The following is a 15,885-nucleotide window of genomic DNA, read 5'->3' as shown; positions in this document are numbered from 1 at the left end:
CCTTAGTTACCATGGCAACTACTCACTACATTCACTGCAGAGGTCGTGATTAATTTGAAACATCTTTAAAACTGACATTTTACCTCAAAATGCTGTAGATTACAATTTTACTCAACATAAAATAACATCACATTTAATTATCTTCTGTATTAATTCGTTTTGTTACTGTCGCACAACTTCCCTGTCTTCTCATTATATAGAGTTGTTTCTGACCTAAGGACATAGCAGATCATGGTGTCAAGTCACAAAATGCATATATATGTACACGCATTCAAATGTTCTCTTCTTATTGCAGGTGAAAGCCTTCGGACCAGGCCTGCAGCCTACCGGTGTCATTGTAAACAAACCAACTGAATTCACCATTGATGCCCGTATGGCTGGAAAGAGTCACCTCAGGATCTATGCCCAGGTATTGGAAGCAGCATTCACCAAAGCTGTGCATTATTCATTCATAAGAACACAGCAGTCCTGGCCGGAGCACCGCTGACATGCATTTGTATCCTTCTCAGGACACTGAAGGCTGCACCATAGACATCACCATCACTGACAAGGAGGACGGCACCTTCCTGTGTATTTACACGCCAAGCAAGCCCATCAAACACACCATCATCGTCACCTGGGGGGATGTCAACATACCCAACAGCCCCTTCAGGGTAAGACACACACACACACGCACACACACACACACTGTTGTAATGATTTGATTTGATTTACGCGTTAAAATGTATTCATTCTGCATTATAGTATTATAGTGCTCTAATTATATATTACACACATACTACACACTTTGGTTTGGCTCAGAGAAAAGGTGTACATAATGAAAATGAGCCTTAAACGTTATGCTAATAGCAGTACCCATACCGTACCACCAGTTAAACTGATGGAAATAAAATAAAAACTAGAGACCAAGGGAAGAGGAAGAGAGAATAAGAATCGTCAATACAGTTGAAATCTAAATAATCTGTATTGAACATCGTTTTTTTAATCTGTTGAGATTGTTACACCCCTGAACACTGCATATTCACACACACACACACACACACACACACACACACACACACACACACACACACACACACACACACACACACACACACACACACACACACACACACACACACACACACACACACACACACACACACACACACACACACACACACACACACACACACACACACACACACACACACACACACACACACACACACACACACACACACACACACACACACACACACACACACACACACACACACACACACACACACACACACACACACACACACACACACACACACACAATTATAATATACCAGGAATAGATGACTGGAGAAGTCTGCAGTAGAGCTGCTTCAGCCTTATTGCTCCACTCCTAAGTACGGTGTGCCTCCGCTAGGTGATGGTTGGAGAAGGCTGCCATCCAGAGAAGGTGAAGGTCTACGGGCCTGGAGTGGAGAAGACGGGCCTCAAGGCCAACGAGCCAACCTACTTCACTGTAGACTGTGGCGAAGCCGGGCAAGGTGAGGGTGTGTAGAGAGAGAAAATGTGGGCATTTTGATGAGATGAGGACAGAAATGAGGATACCGGCCCCTACACCATCACCATCAAAAATATTTGGAATGTATGATTAAAGATTACGATATTGGTGTTACTGTCCATGTGTTTGCTTATTTCGTGATTTTAATGACCCCTGTGTACTAAATTGTTATTCCTGTGCACCGTTAGGGGACATCAGTATTGGAATCAAGTGTGCCCCTGGAGTGGTCGGACCTGCGGAGGCAGACATTGACTTTGACATCATCAAGAATGACAACGACACCTTCACCGTCAAGTATACTCCCCTTGGAGCCGGCCGCTACACCATCATGGTGCTGTTCGCTGACCAGGTAACATTGACCGTCGCTGGTACAGAGTGGCGCTTTTAGAGTGCGCTAAATGACATTAGGCATGCTTGTGTTTTTCATTAGTCATTAATGAGATCTCGTGTCTGGCGCAGGAAATTCCCACCAGTCCATTCAAAGTCAAGGTGGATCCTTCCCACGATGCGGGCAAGGTGAGAGCCGAGGGCCCTGGACTCAACAAGACCGGTGAGGACACATAATGATTGACAAAAGAAGCCCACACAAACGACACAGCAGCACGTTGTTGCCATAGAGCTCATCTCAGTCGAACTGCATTCGCTGACAATGAGGCTTGTGTGTTCTAGGCGTGGAGGCGGGAACCCCCACCCACTTCACCATCTACACCAAGGGAGCAGGCAAGGCCAAACCAGACGTGCACTTCACAGTGGCCGGATCGGGAGAGGCCGTACGCGACTTTGAGATCATCGACAACCACGACTACTCCTACACCGTCAAGTACACCGCGCTGCTGGAGGTGGGGTCACCCCTGAAGCTGGAGTCCATCAACAGTACAGGAGGATAATGGGGATTATTTACAGTAACACTCCCCTTTATCCATCTCCTCTTTTCAGGGTACCATGACCATCTCAGTGACTCACGGAGGAGATCCCGTTCCCAAGAGCCCCTTCAACATCACAGTGGCCCCTCCCCTGGATCTGAGCAAGGTCAAAGTGGAGGGACTGGACACCCGTAAGTAAACATATAACTCTACTCTTGAATGGGTGCCATTATTCTAATTAATATTACAAATTAAGTTGAAAATCGATAAATAAGTGAATTTGAACCATTCCACGTCTCTGCCTTTTTCAGAGGTGGAGGTCGGAAAGGACCAGGAGTTCACGGTCAACAGTCAGGGTGCTGGTGGGCTGGGAGATGTGAGTGTGAAGATGACCTCGCCTTCTGGCAGACCCATCCCATGCAAGCTGGAGTCAGACAAAGCCAAGGGTGCTCACTCTGTGAAGTACATTCCCCCAGAGGAGGGGCAGTACAAGGTGGACGTCAGCTACGACGGTAACCCTGTCATGGGAAGTCCCTTCGGTGTGGAGGGGGTCATGCCTGCCGATCCCTCCAAGGTGAGTGTTCATGAGAACGGCGTGCTGTGTTGTTTACTATGTTGAGAACTGTCCACGTCTTGGGCCCTCGATATTGGGATCTGTTTTCTGTTCACTGGTACATATAAATGACCTCTCTGACACAACAACACGAAACAGTAACAACAACAACTTCACAACTCATCTCTATTGTCTATGTCCTTCAGGTCCGAGCCTATGGCCCAGGTCTTCAGGGAGGCATTGTGGGTAAACCAGCTCCATTCTCCATCGACACGAAGGGAGCCGGCGCCGGCGGGCTGGGCCTGACCGTGGAGGGTCCCTGCGAGGCTAAGATGGAGTGCCAGGACAACGGCGACAGCACATGTTCCGTCTCCTATCTGCCCACCGAGCCCGGCGAGTACGCCATCAACATCCTGTACGCGGAGCAGCACATCCCCGGCTCTCCCTTCAAGGCGCTGGTGCGCCCTGCTTTCGACTCCAGCAAGGTCACCGCCAGCGGGCCCGGTCTGGAGAGGGCCAAGGCCGGGGAGATGGCCACCTTCACCGTGGACTGCACCAGGGGCGGGGAGGGCGAGCTCACCATCGAGATTGTGTCGGAGACCGGAGCTCAGGCCGAGGTGCACATCCAGAAGACTGCAGAGGGGACCTTCTCCGTGACCTATACGCCTCCCTTCCATGGCACCCACACCATCACCATCAAGTACGGTGGCCACGTGATCCCCCAGTTCCCCAAGGTCCTCCAGGTGGAGCCTGCTGTGGACACCAGTGGGGTGCAAGTCTTCGGGCCCGGAGTGGAGCCCAGAGGTAAGACCCCCCGGTCGTGCAACTGGACATGAAAGTAACCCCTTGACATCCGGAAGTACTTTCTGTTTTGGCTGACAATTTATAGTATGAATTAGTTCACAAACAGAATCGGTTAATTTTAAGCCTGGGGTCTCTTGATGTATCACCTCACATGGCTAGGAATTAGGGATGTCCGATATTATCGGCCTACCGATATTATCGGCCAATATTGGCATAAAAATGTGATATCGGAAAATATCTGTATCGGTTTTCAATCTTTACATTTTTTTTTTTTTTTTTTTACATTTATTTAACCTTTATTTACCCAGGCAAGCAAGTAAGAACTAATTATTATTTTATTTATTGTCAAAGTATGCATAATGTTGTGTTAATTACACGACAAGAGATATGTAATGTTAATTACCTGAAGTTATTCAGTTTTTTGGGGGGGGAAACCCTGCATATATTGGTATCGGTTGATATCGGTTGATATCGGTATCAGAAATTAAGAGTTGGACAATAGCGGTATATCAGTATCGGTAAAAAAGCCAATATCGAGCATCCCTACTAGGAATCTAACTTGCGGTCTTCTACATCCCCAGGGGTTCTTAGGGAGGTCACAACCCACTTCATCGTGGACGCCCGTTCCCTGACCAAGACGGGTGGCAGCCACGTGAAGGTCTGCATCATCAACCCCTCAGGCACCAACACGGACGCCTTCGTCACAGAGAAGGGAGACGGCACGTACAGAGTGGAGTACACCGCCTTCGAGGACGGTAAGAACCATGGAGGACATTATTTCACTATTTTTTTTATTTAGTCCCATATTGGTTGAATCAACCACTAAATTAATAACAAAGTAATATAGTAAAAGCCTAACCATCTGAAGACAGAACTGCACGTGTTATCCAGACAGAGGGATAGACAGACAGACAGACAGACAGAGAGGAATGACCAACAGGTGTTTGTGTGGGGTCCATATGGGACTAAAAGGGGGCGAGAGAAAGAGAGAGAGAGAGTGGGTATAAATACAGAATGATGCAGTGGAACAGTGGTGTGAGGGGCAGAGAGCTGAGAGACAGAGTGAGAGAGATAGAGAGAGAGGGGGGGGGGGGGGGGGGGGGGGGGGGGCAGGCAACACACTATATTATAAATAGAGAATGGTTTGGAACAGAGGCTCTTAACCAGGCAGGTATGTGTGCTGCGGACAGGGAGCATTCAGCAATACAGCGTGGGTGGGGGGTGGGAGGGGATAACAGAGGATATTAATAGAGTCCTATAGCACAAGATATTACAGGGCACTGCCACCAGACATGTTCTAATATTATACCGTTGGGTCTATGAAGCCGACATACAGGCCTACTGAGAGAGCGCTGTCAGGGAAATGTTGTAACAGAATAACAAATGGGTACAGATGTAATGCCGTGTATACTCACAAGAGCCTCTGCGCTCAGGACAGCATCTTTTATAAATAAACAGCTGTTTTTCTTTCCCTGAAAGGGAATTTGTTTGGCACTTAGTTCAAAGCAAGTTGCAATACCAGAAAAATATCTGCTCGCTTTTGACAAGCGCGCAGACAGGAGAGGTATCACACTTACAGCCTAATTTGCATGTGTGTATGTGTGTAGGAATGCATCTGATCGAGGTGCTGTATGACGACGTGGCCGTGCCCAAGAGTCCCTTCAGAGTGTCTGTGGTGGAGGGCTGCGACCCAACCCGGGTACGAGCCTTTGGACCAGGTCTGGAGGGAGGAATCACCAACCAGGCCAACTGCTTCACTGTGGAGACCAGGTAGGAACTCATGCTGATGGTAAACAATCACACAGGGATATAGTGCTCACATTTATGACATCCGTATGCTAACTAAGATCGTATTTGATTGGAGAATATCCATTTAATATCCATTGAAGTACTGGAAAGCTTAACCACTTCCCTTATATCACCCAGAAGATTAGATTGTACTTAGGCTGTATTTTAGACTGTATATTGTATTGTATATTGTATATTCCTCTTTTACATACTTTTTTTTACTTGCTGATGATGTTGCTTCCTTCCTCAGGGGCGCCGGCACAGGAGGCCTGGGCCTGACCATCGAGGGAGCCTCAGAGGCCAAGATGTCCTGCAAGGACAACAAAGATGGCAGCTGCAGCGTGGAGTATGTTCCCTTCACTCCCGGCGACTACGACGTCAACATCAACTACGGAGGCCACCCCATCCCGGGCAGCCCCTTCCGCGTCCCAGTGAGAGACCCCGTGGACCCCAGCAAGGTCAAGTGCTCTGGTCCAGGCCTGGGCACCGGCGTGAGGGCCCACGTCCCTCAGACCTTCACTGTAGACTGCAGCCAAGCTGGACAGGCCCCGCTGGAAGTCAAGCTCTACGGCCCCACCGGTAAGGAGATCAGGGTTCACACAAGGTCCTTGAAGTGCTTAAAGTGCTTGATTTTTTACAAAGAAAAGTCAAGGCCTGGAATTCCTTGAAAACAGCCAATTTTTTAACAAGGTGCTTAAAAAGCCCTTGAAATTAAAATCAACCAAGAACCACCGTTTTGTTCATCCATGTTTTAATAAAATCTGACGAGTCGCTGTCTCGTGTGCTCCAACTGCTTTTCCTCATTTCTTTGCGTGTAATGCTCTAGCTTGCTCTAGCTAGCAAGCAGGCCAAGAATATGCTTAAGAAACAGCATTTAAAAGTTAATTGTATCCTTCGAGTGACATCCTTGAACATTTTAAATAGTGCTTGGAAAAGTACTTAATAGTCCTTGAATTTCATTTTGCAATGTCTGTGGGAACCCTGGGAGATACACTTATGTCGAGAAGCACACAATACCAGGATATGATATCAAGAAACGTCCTGTCATATCATTATGTCCCATACTATATTGTCTCCAGGTACTGCGGAGCCAGTTGGTGTTAAGAATAATGGTGACGGCACCCATACAGTGCACTATACGCCAGGTCAGGACGGCCCCTACACTGTGGCCGTCAAGTATGCAGATCAGGACGTCCCACACAGGTAAGACCACAGGAAAAGATACATTTAGCATGAATCTCTTCGTGCTAATATGTAATGTTTCTTATTGGATCAGGTGAAATTATTATTATTATTATTACTACTATTTGTATTATTTAAATGTTCACGTATAATTCTTTATTTATTATTCATATTATATTTATGATCTCCATCCGCACAGTCCATTTAAGGTGATGTCTCAGCCTGGCCATGACGCCAGCAAGGTGCGTGCCAGCGGGCCCGGTCTCGACACCAAAGGTGTGTCTGCCAGCCTGCCCGTCGAGTTCACCATCGACGCCCGGGACGCCGGGGAGGGACTTCTCACTGTGCAGATTCTGGTGAGAGTTCACAGCTGTGTTCACCTCTCCTTACGGAAATAAAACCTCAAGCTACATCTGACCTCAATTCGACCTTTGGAACTGTACTAATTCCATGATATTCTTTGCCGTCAGGACCCAGAGGGCAAGCCCAAGAAAGCCACCATCCTGGACAACAGGGACGGCACCTACACTGTGTCCTATGTGCCAGACTCCACCGGCCCCTACACCATCACCATCAAATACGGAGGGGATGAGATCCCATACTCCCCGTACCACATCCAGTCCCTGCCCACCGGAGACGCCAGCAAGTGTCTACTCACAGGTACGGGGAGCCAGCAGAATACGTTGGATTTCAGTAACTAAAATGGTTATATACTGTATGGGTGGATTTCATATATCTTTGTCAGTATACTAATGCTTTTGTGTTCTTTGGTCTTTTCCAGTGTCCATTGGAGGCCATGGAATGTGTGAGTAACTCTTTCTGTATATACAAAATGCATTTTCAAACCCTGCCCCCTTTTCTCGATCCTCAAATCACAACTGTTGCTTCCCTTGGACAAACAAAGTAAAGTATCTTCATGCCATCACCTTCTCATCTCCTCAATATCTCTCTCTCTCTCTCTCTCTCTCTCTCTCTCTCTCTCTCTCTCTCTCTCTCTCTCTCTCTCTCTCTCTCTCTCTCTCTCTCTCTCTCTCTCAATCCACCTAACAGCGAGTCTTCAGAAGCTCCAGACCTCAGAGGACACAGTCATCACAGTGGACGCCAAGGCAGCCGGGAAAGGCAAGGTGACCTGCAAGGTGCAGACCCCTGAGGGGATGGAGCTGGACATGGACGTGGTCGAGAACCACGACGGGACCTTCGACATCTACTACACGGCCCCCCAGCCCGGCAAATACGTCATCACCATCCGCTTCGGAGGACAGAACGTCCCCAAGAGCCCCTTCCACGTTATGGTGAGTACCGGGATATTAGGTATATTATACCTAGTAATATTGTACGGACATCGGACAACAAGTTATATATCTAACAGAGTTGTACTAAACATATTGAGTACTTTGCTAGCTGTACTATGGCCGTTCTGTTATTTAGTTGTGTGTAACCAACGATTCCTTCCTCTCTACATTGTTATTTAGTTGTGTGTAACCAACGATTCCTTCCCCTCTACATTGTTATTTAGTTGTGTGTAACCAACGATTCCTTCCCCTCTACATTGTTATTTAGTTGTGTGTAACCAACGATTCCTTCCCCTCTACATTGTTATTTAGTTGTGTGTAACCAACGATTCCTTCCCCTCTACATTGTTATTTAGTTGTGTGTAACCAACGATTCCTTCCTCTCTACATTGTTATTTAGTTGTGTGTAACCAACGATTCCTTCCCCTCTACATTGTTATTTAGTTGTGTGTAACCAACGATTCCTTCCCCTCTACATTGTTATTTAGTTGTGTGTAACCAACGATTCCTTCCCCTCTACATTGTTATTTAGTTGTGTGTAACCAACGATTCCTTCCTCTCTGCCAGGCCACAAACGAGCCAGTCGTCCCACGCGACAGTGTGGATCCTCTGTTCCGCCCACTGAACCTAGTCGTGCCCTTCACCCCACAGCAGGGAGAGATCACAGGTGACACACCCTGACATATGGTGACACCATATGGACACACCCACACATATGGACACTTCTACATTGAAGGACACACACATATGGCCAGTTCCACGTACTAAGAGACACTGGCGCTTACGTCATTTCGCTTTTTCCTGTAGGTGAGGTGCGCATGCCCTCAGGCAAGACGGCCCGCCCCCACATCACCGATAACAAGGACGGCACCATCACCGTCAAGTACCAGCCCACTGAGAGAGGCCTGCACGAGATGGACATCAAATATGAAGGCAACCACATCCCAGGTCAGAAGTCACACCTCACGCTGATTATCTGATTACAAGATATAGATGTTGTTCAAAGACTAATTTCTAATAATCTGTCTCCCATTCAGGAAGCCCTCTCCAGTTCTTTGTAGATGCTGTGAATAGCGGCGTGGTGACGGCCTACGGCCCGGGTCTGAGTTACGGCATGGTCAACAAGGCAGCCACCTTCACCGTGGTCACCAAGAACGCAGGGGAAGGTACGAGACACCTTTCTCCGTCCTGCATTTTTTTTTTATCTAAGCCTCTCTAAGTAGAGGGTATCACCCAGCTCTCTCATCCACATTTCAAATGAGGGTACTGCATCAGACTTCCAGAGTCTCAAAACGAGCTTTTTACCCAATACAGCACCTAAATATATCGAACCAATGCTATTTTGACATTATTCCCACTTTACACACACCATATTGATGAATACACAACATGGTTGAAAAAACTAAATCACTGAGCATATCTTCTCCATCCCAGGCGGTCTGTCTCTGGCGGTGGAGGGCCCCTCCAAGGCCGAGATCACCTGTAAGGACAACAAGGACGGAACCTGCACCGTCTCCTACCTGCCCACTGCTCCAGGAGACTACAGCATCATTGTGAAGTTTGACAATAATCACATCCCCGGCAGCCCCTATACAGCCAAGATCACCGGTGAGGCATCTCCCACAACCCGTTGGAATGAATTAGCTAAACCTTTAATAGTTACACTTAGTAATAGTTTTGTATTTAGTAAGTGGTGAGTAAATTGTCAATACATTGTTAGTTAGATAGCAGCTGGTAGTGTTAGTTAATTGGTAGTAAATTATTCTGAAATTAAATGATAGATAAATAGTGTCAATCAAATGATAATGCATACCTAATACCTCACTTCTTTGTTTTTTAGGCGATGACTCCATCACCAGGACGTCCCAGTTGAACGTGGGGACAGCAGCCGATGTGTCTCTGAAGATAGCAGAGACAGATCTGAATTCTCTGACCGCCAGCATCAGAGCTCCCTCCGGCCACGAGGAACCCTGTCTGCTGAAGAGGCTGCCCAACCGGCACATTGGTGAGGCGCTGTTAGTGTAGCCTGCTGGAACCATGGGACCATGGCCATGGATTATAGGGAGGGAATAAAACAGAAATACCAGAAAAACGTGTTCGTAACATGATGTTTTCACCTAAAGGCATACATTTTATTTGGCATGGATTCATTGAGCTACTAGATCCTTGTCTGATCCATTGAAAACTAACCAAACACTCCCTTAAGCACCCACACATGTTCTCTCTCTGTCTCTCTCTAAAACCTGTTGTTGTTCTTCCACAGGTATCTCCTTCACTCCGAAGGAGGTTGGAGAGCACGAGGTGAGCGTGAGGAAGCTTGGGAAGCACGTGGCCAACAGCCCCTTCAAGATCATGGTGGGCCAGTCAGAGATCGGCGAGGCCAGTAGGGTCAAGGCCTTCGGCAAAGGCCTGGTGGAGGCCCACACCTTCGAAACCACAGAGTTCTTCGTGGATACAAGGAACGCAGGTAAGATAAGGACGTAGAATAACTTGAAATGCAAATAGCATGGAATTACATAACAAACAAATAACTTGTCTTACCCTCTTTCTATATCTTTCTCTCTCCCTTAGGCTATGGAGGCTTAGGATTGTCAATTGAGGGTCCAAGCAAAGTGGATATCAACTGTGAGGATATGGAGGATGGGACTTGCAGAGTAACCTACTGTCCTACAGAGCCTGGCAACTACAATGTCAACATCAAGTTTGCTGACAAGCACATCCCAGGTCTGACTCTTACTGTATATGAAAATGTATCAAATCTTTGCCTATATAAGAAGGGGTTGAATACATTTCCTTATTGCTTTTTTAATGTCTGAATGCAATTTTGCTTTCATCCTCACAGGAAGTCCATTCGCAGTGAAGGTGACCGGAGAAGGAAGGATTAAAGAGAGTATCACCAGGAAGAGACAGGCCTCTTCTCTGGCCTCAGTGGGCAGCACCTGTGGCCTCAACCTCAAAATCCCAGGTCAGTGCTGGATCCAGTCTGGTGGTCAGAACGCAGCAGTCAACCACAAATATTGATCAGCTGAGTTACTATTGAAATAAACTAGATTTGTCTTTCAACAGTTTCCATTGAAAGCTATAGTGATTGAAACACAATCTTGAAACCCTCCCCGTTTTCTCCCCGTTAGGCAACTGGTTCCAGATGGTTTCGGCGCAGGAGAGACACACCAGAACGTTCACGCGCAGCAGCCACACCTACACGCGCACGGAGCGCACCGAGATCAGCAAGGTCCGCGGGGGAGAGACCAAGAGGGAGGTGCGCGTGGAGGAGAGCACCCAGTTGGGAGGAGCAGGAGGAGGAGGAGGAGGAAGCCCCTTCAGAGACGTGTTCGGAGACTTCCTGGGCAGAGAGAGTCTCAGCAGCTTTGCCGGCATTACCGCCAGACCCGAAGGTGAGACTGGCCACGAATTCATCCAAAAACTGTTTTTCTTCTTCTCTGTATTGTTATTTTATGTATCTTATGAACCCAAACGTCTTACCGGCATACCCACCCGTCCCCTCCTCTGTCCTTCCAGGCGAGAGTGGCTCTCAGGCCATGACGGCCCAGGTGACCAGCCCGGGCGGGAAGACGGTGGACGCGGACATCATGGACGGAGGGAGCAGCACCTACAGCGTCCGCTTCATCCCCCAGGAGATGGGCCCCCACACGGTCAACGTCAAGTACAGGGGCCAGCACGTCCCCGGCAGTCCCTTCCAGTTCACCGTGGGGCCCATGGGGGAGGGCGGACCACACAAAGTCCGCGCCGGAGGCTCTGGTCTGGAGAGAGGCACGGCGGGAGCGGCAAGTAAGTAATCAACTCGGATACCTTGGTCAGTGTTTTTTGATTTTTTTTGATTTTTTTGATTTTATTAGGGATCCCCATTAGCTGGTGCGATAGCAACCAGCTAGTCTTCCTGGGGTCCACACACAAAAAAACACACAAAAACAATCACTATTGCAAAAAACAAAATTATTAAAAGTCAGTACACACAATGCATAATGAACCTACTGTAACAATTAATATAGCTAAAATGACATTAGTGTAAAACAAAAACAAAAAATTACTTTACAGTGTTAAAAACAATTTAAAAACAATTTAAGATTCTTTTTAAAAGTGAATCTACTGTAAATGCAGCAGAGGTTCCGAGGCAGGCCATTCCACAGAGTTAATGCTCTAAAAATAAAAGATCTCCCCAGAGCGCTGGTTCTAGGACCTGGCAATTCAAGCTGCCCACTACTGGAACCTCTAGTGTAATGCTCGTGCACAGTATTACTAAAAACAATCTGATTATGTATAAAAACACATTAGGGCTGCCATTAACTGGAGATGTCTGTAGGATAGAAGTAGGATTTTGTTGTCCATTTAATCAATAAATATGTATAATTGTACAAAACACATGAGCCTGAGGGGGGGTAGCTCAGCCGTAGCTCACATTCAGAATGTCAGTGTTCTCCTGACTTGTGGGAGGTTTCGATGGCTTACCTGATACAGTGGCTTTCTGAGATGGTAGATTTACATCCCACGATTAATTTTCTCACCTCACTCTCTGTCTTCCTGTGTGTCCCCCCCCCCCCCCCCCCAGCTGAGTTCAGCATCTGGACCAGAGAAGCAGGCGCGGGTGGGCTGTCCATCGCTGTGGAGGGACCCAGCAAGGCTGAGATCTCCTTCGAGGACAGGAAAGATGGATCCTGTGGGTCTCCTATATTGTGAAGGAGCCAGGTGAGACACTTACAGTACATGCACTGACTTGTAATAAATGATACAAAAATAAATATATATATATAGTATACATACTCCATATTGTCAGTCGTTTTAGACATTTTACAGCACCCTTCCTATTTTGACACCTGAAAATAAATGACCTGTGTGTCCCCCAGGTGACTACGAGGTATCAATCAAGTTCAACAACGAACACATCCCAGACAGCCCCTTCATCGTCCCCATCGCCACTCTGTCTGACGAGGCCCGCAGGCTCACTGTCACAAGCCTTCAGGTGAGATTCCACATGTTAGTCGTTATGCCAATTCCTCCGTGTGTCACGGTCCTGGTCGTTGCGCTGCCCCGCTGTCTGCCCGGGGACGATGTAGAACTACCACCACATGTCTCCTCCGATACATGTGGAGCAGCCAGCCGCTTCTTTTCGCCTGACAGCCAGGAGTTTCACTGGGCGAGGGTAACACGCACAGAGGTTCACGCTATCTCGACCCAGATCCCCTCCCAGCTCAACAGGCGCCCCCGACCGACCATTAGGAGTAATGCGACATGCATAATGCGACGAGCAGGACTAATACTCCTCCCAATTTTGTTCGTTGGAACCTCTGACCAAGCCGGAAGTACAGCTACTGGGAATTGAACCCAGGTTTCTGTGGTGCTTTTACCTCTAAACTACCCAGACGCCCAAGATAGATACTTCATTGATCCCCTCAGGGAAATGAGCATCACCGCAGCATTACATAGCACACAGTGTCAGCGGTTGCTTGTCAGTAATGATAATGAGTGCTTTGACCTTGAAGTGTAACTGGATGCCTGTGTTAGAGCAGTGCTCAGGACTATGCTCATTAATATAATACTGGTTGCAATCAATCCAGTGTTGAATGAGTGGGATTAGCCGTCCCCTGTCTAACGTGGGCACTCTCTCTCTTCATTTAGCAAATCAGTGTGTATGTGTGTAAAAAAATATACCGATATATTTTTAAGATCCCGACTTCCCGACATTTAAAATTCTATTCAGTTATTTCACATCACGACTCACAAGGCACTTATTCAGGGGGAAAATGTTGCTGCTGCTGTTTGCGTTCCATTAGGATTGTTAACACTGCTAACATGCCGTGTTTGGTTCACTGAAGCTTTAAAAAACTTTCTGACAAGTGCCTTTGGAAGTAAAATAACACAGCACTGCTGCCTCACAACAAGAACATCCTGGGTTCTGCGTGGGGTTTGCAGGTTCTCTCCATGTTTGCCTGGGTTTCTCTCTTACTCTTACTTCCTCCCACACCAAAAGACATGCATGCTAGGCAGGGAGACTTGACAATTAGCTCATTAACTAACTCTGGCTCATTTACATTCATGTGGAAACTGAAAATGTTGATTAATGTGCATTGTCCCAAATTAATAATCACAGTATCTTTAATTACTGGCCAGGCAGCTCAGCGCCCCCCATGTGGGGCACAAACAATAAACACCTTGCTGCGAACCCTGACCTTCTACCTCTATCACCCATCCGCTATGTCTATTATCATTCAGGCTAAAGGAGTCACACACATGCTCTCTATCGCTCATTTAGTACACTAACACACACAGACACACACACACACACACGCACGCACGCACGCACGCACGCACGCACGCACGCACGCACGCACGCACGCACGCACGCACGCACGCACGCACACACACACACACACACACACACACACACACACACACACACACACACACACACACACACACACACACACACACACACACACACACACACACACACACACACACACACACACACACACACACACACACACACACACACACACACACACATCCTGACTGCTGTTATCCTATGTCTCCTGCAGGAGAAGGATTTGAAGGTGAACCAGGAAGCGTCCTTCATGGTGCAGCGTAACGGGGCTCGAGGTGCGGTCGACGCCAAGGTCCACACGCCCTCCGGCTCCTCTGAGGAGTGCTACGTCACTGAGCTGGACAGCGGTAAGCCCACGGACACCACAACCACATCCCTGACAGGTCGTTCGAAGAGATGCAATGTTTTAAAAGTCAGAATTCAGCTCATCCGATCACCTTTTCTGAATACATTTGTACTTTTGGAATTGAGTTTGTTGTAGTCTTCCACACTACCACAAACAACCACACATTCCTTGTGTACATGTTGTTACCCTTGGAGCCAACCCATTGTAATAGGAAAACCAGCCTCCTGAATTCCTGAAGTTAGGATATTACAAGATCTTTTCATTTGAGGCAGCAGCTCCGCTCTGGTCTTTGGACCATATATTCCACTCTCGGTATTCAGCTTTTACTCCAATCGCCTTTTATCAATGTACATTAAACACCTTTCAATCGCTCTTCCCAGACAAAAATGCAATCCGCTTCATTCCACGGGAGAACGGCGTCCACTCCATAGACGTCAAGTTCAACGGAAGCCACATTCCCGGCAGCCCCTTCAATGTGCGCGTGGGAGAGCTAGGACAGGCTGGAGACCCCGGCATGGTGACTGCACACGGCCCAGGACTCCAGGGAGGAACTACAGGTACATGATGACGTACACACACACACACACACACACACACCACACACACACACACACACACACACACACACACACACACACACACACACACACACACACACACACACACACACACACACACACACACACACACACACACACACACACACACACACACACACCCTGCTCGCTTTTGGAATCAAATAAATGCTTTTTCACCTGCTCATCCCTCCTTTCTTCCCTCTCTGTTCCTCTCAGGAGTACCTTCAGATTTCGTGGTCAACACTTGTAACGCCGGCTCTGGAGCTCTGTCGGTCAACATCGACGGCCCGTCCAAGGTCAAGATGGACTGTCAGGAGAGTCCCGAGGGCTACAAAGTCACCTACACGCCAATGGCGCCCGGCAACTATCTCATTACCATCAAATACGGCGGTCCACAGCACATAGTTGGCAGCCCCTTCAAAGCCAAAGTCACAGGTGCGCTTGATTTGTTTGTTTACCCACCGTCTGATCTGTGATCTGATCCGACGGCGAGTGTGTTGTCGTTACGAAACGAGCACGCCCCTGGTTCAGATGTCGGATACGCGTTGCGTGATCCTCTCTCGTATTGCTGTACACATTGCATAAACGCCACAGCAACA

At 47.8% G+C, this 15,885-nt stretch overlaps 1 protein-coding gene across 1 annotated transcript in view; it reads left to right on the top strand.

Annotated features, from left to right (window-relative positions):
- LOC311248565 (filamin-C-like) overlaps positions 1-15,885 on the top strand; it is a gene marked incomplete at its 3' end in the record, with an annotated part of 29,349 nt that overhangs the window by 12,349 nt on the left and 1,115 nt on the right. The window contains 33 exon segments of the mRNA XM_084339428.1: positions 296-409; positions 510-653; positions 1,400-1,523; positions 1,729-1,889; positions 2,000-2,090; positions 2,210-2,379; positions 2,477-2,594; positions 2,715-2,977; positions 3,163-3,760; positions 4,342-4,515; positions 5,368-5,530; positions 5,799-6,127; positions 6,628-6,751; positions 6,930-7,086; positions 7,201-7,390; positions 7,512-7,535; positions 7,781-8,022; positions 8,590-8,689; positions 8,830-8,970; positions 9,060-9,188; positions 9,457-9,630; positions 9,863-10,027; positions 10,286-10,489; positions 10,594-10,746; positions 10,865-10,987; positions 11,154-11,417; positions 11,542-11,811; positions 12,590-12,700; positions 12,703-12,726; positions 12,885-13,000; positions 14,577-14,709; positions 15,089-15,265; positions 15,503-15,721. Coding sequence (XP_084195554.1) covers positions 296-409; positions 510-653; positions 1,400-1,523; positions 1,729-1,889; positions 2,000-2,090; positions 2,210-2,379; positions 2,477-2,594; positions 2,715-2,977; positions 3,163-3,760; positions 4,342-4,515; positions 5,368-5,530; positions 5,799-6,127; positions 6,628-6,751; positions 6,930-7,086; positions 7,201-7,390; positions 7,512-7,535; positions 7,781-8,022; positions 8,590-8,689; positions 8,830-8,970; positions 9,060-9,188; positions 9,457-9,630; positions 9,863-10,027; positions 10,286-10,489; positions 10,594-10,746; positions 10,865-10,987; positions 11,154-11,417; positions 11,542-11,811; positions 12,590-12,700; positions 12,703-12,726; positions 12,885-13,000; positions 14,577-14,709; positions 15,089-15,265; positions 15,503-15,721 — 5,689 coding nt within the window.

The sequence above is a fragment of the Notolepis coatsorum genome (genome assembly GCF_963971535.1).
Source record: "Notolepis coatsorum genome assembly, contig: SCAFFOLD_272, whole genome shotgun sequence".
Lineage (NCBI taxonomy): Eukaryota > Metazoa > Chordata > Actinopteri > Aulopiformes > Paralepididae > Notolepis > Notolepis coatsorum.
This window is presented reverse-complemented; position numbering and strand designations above follow the sequence as displayed.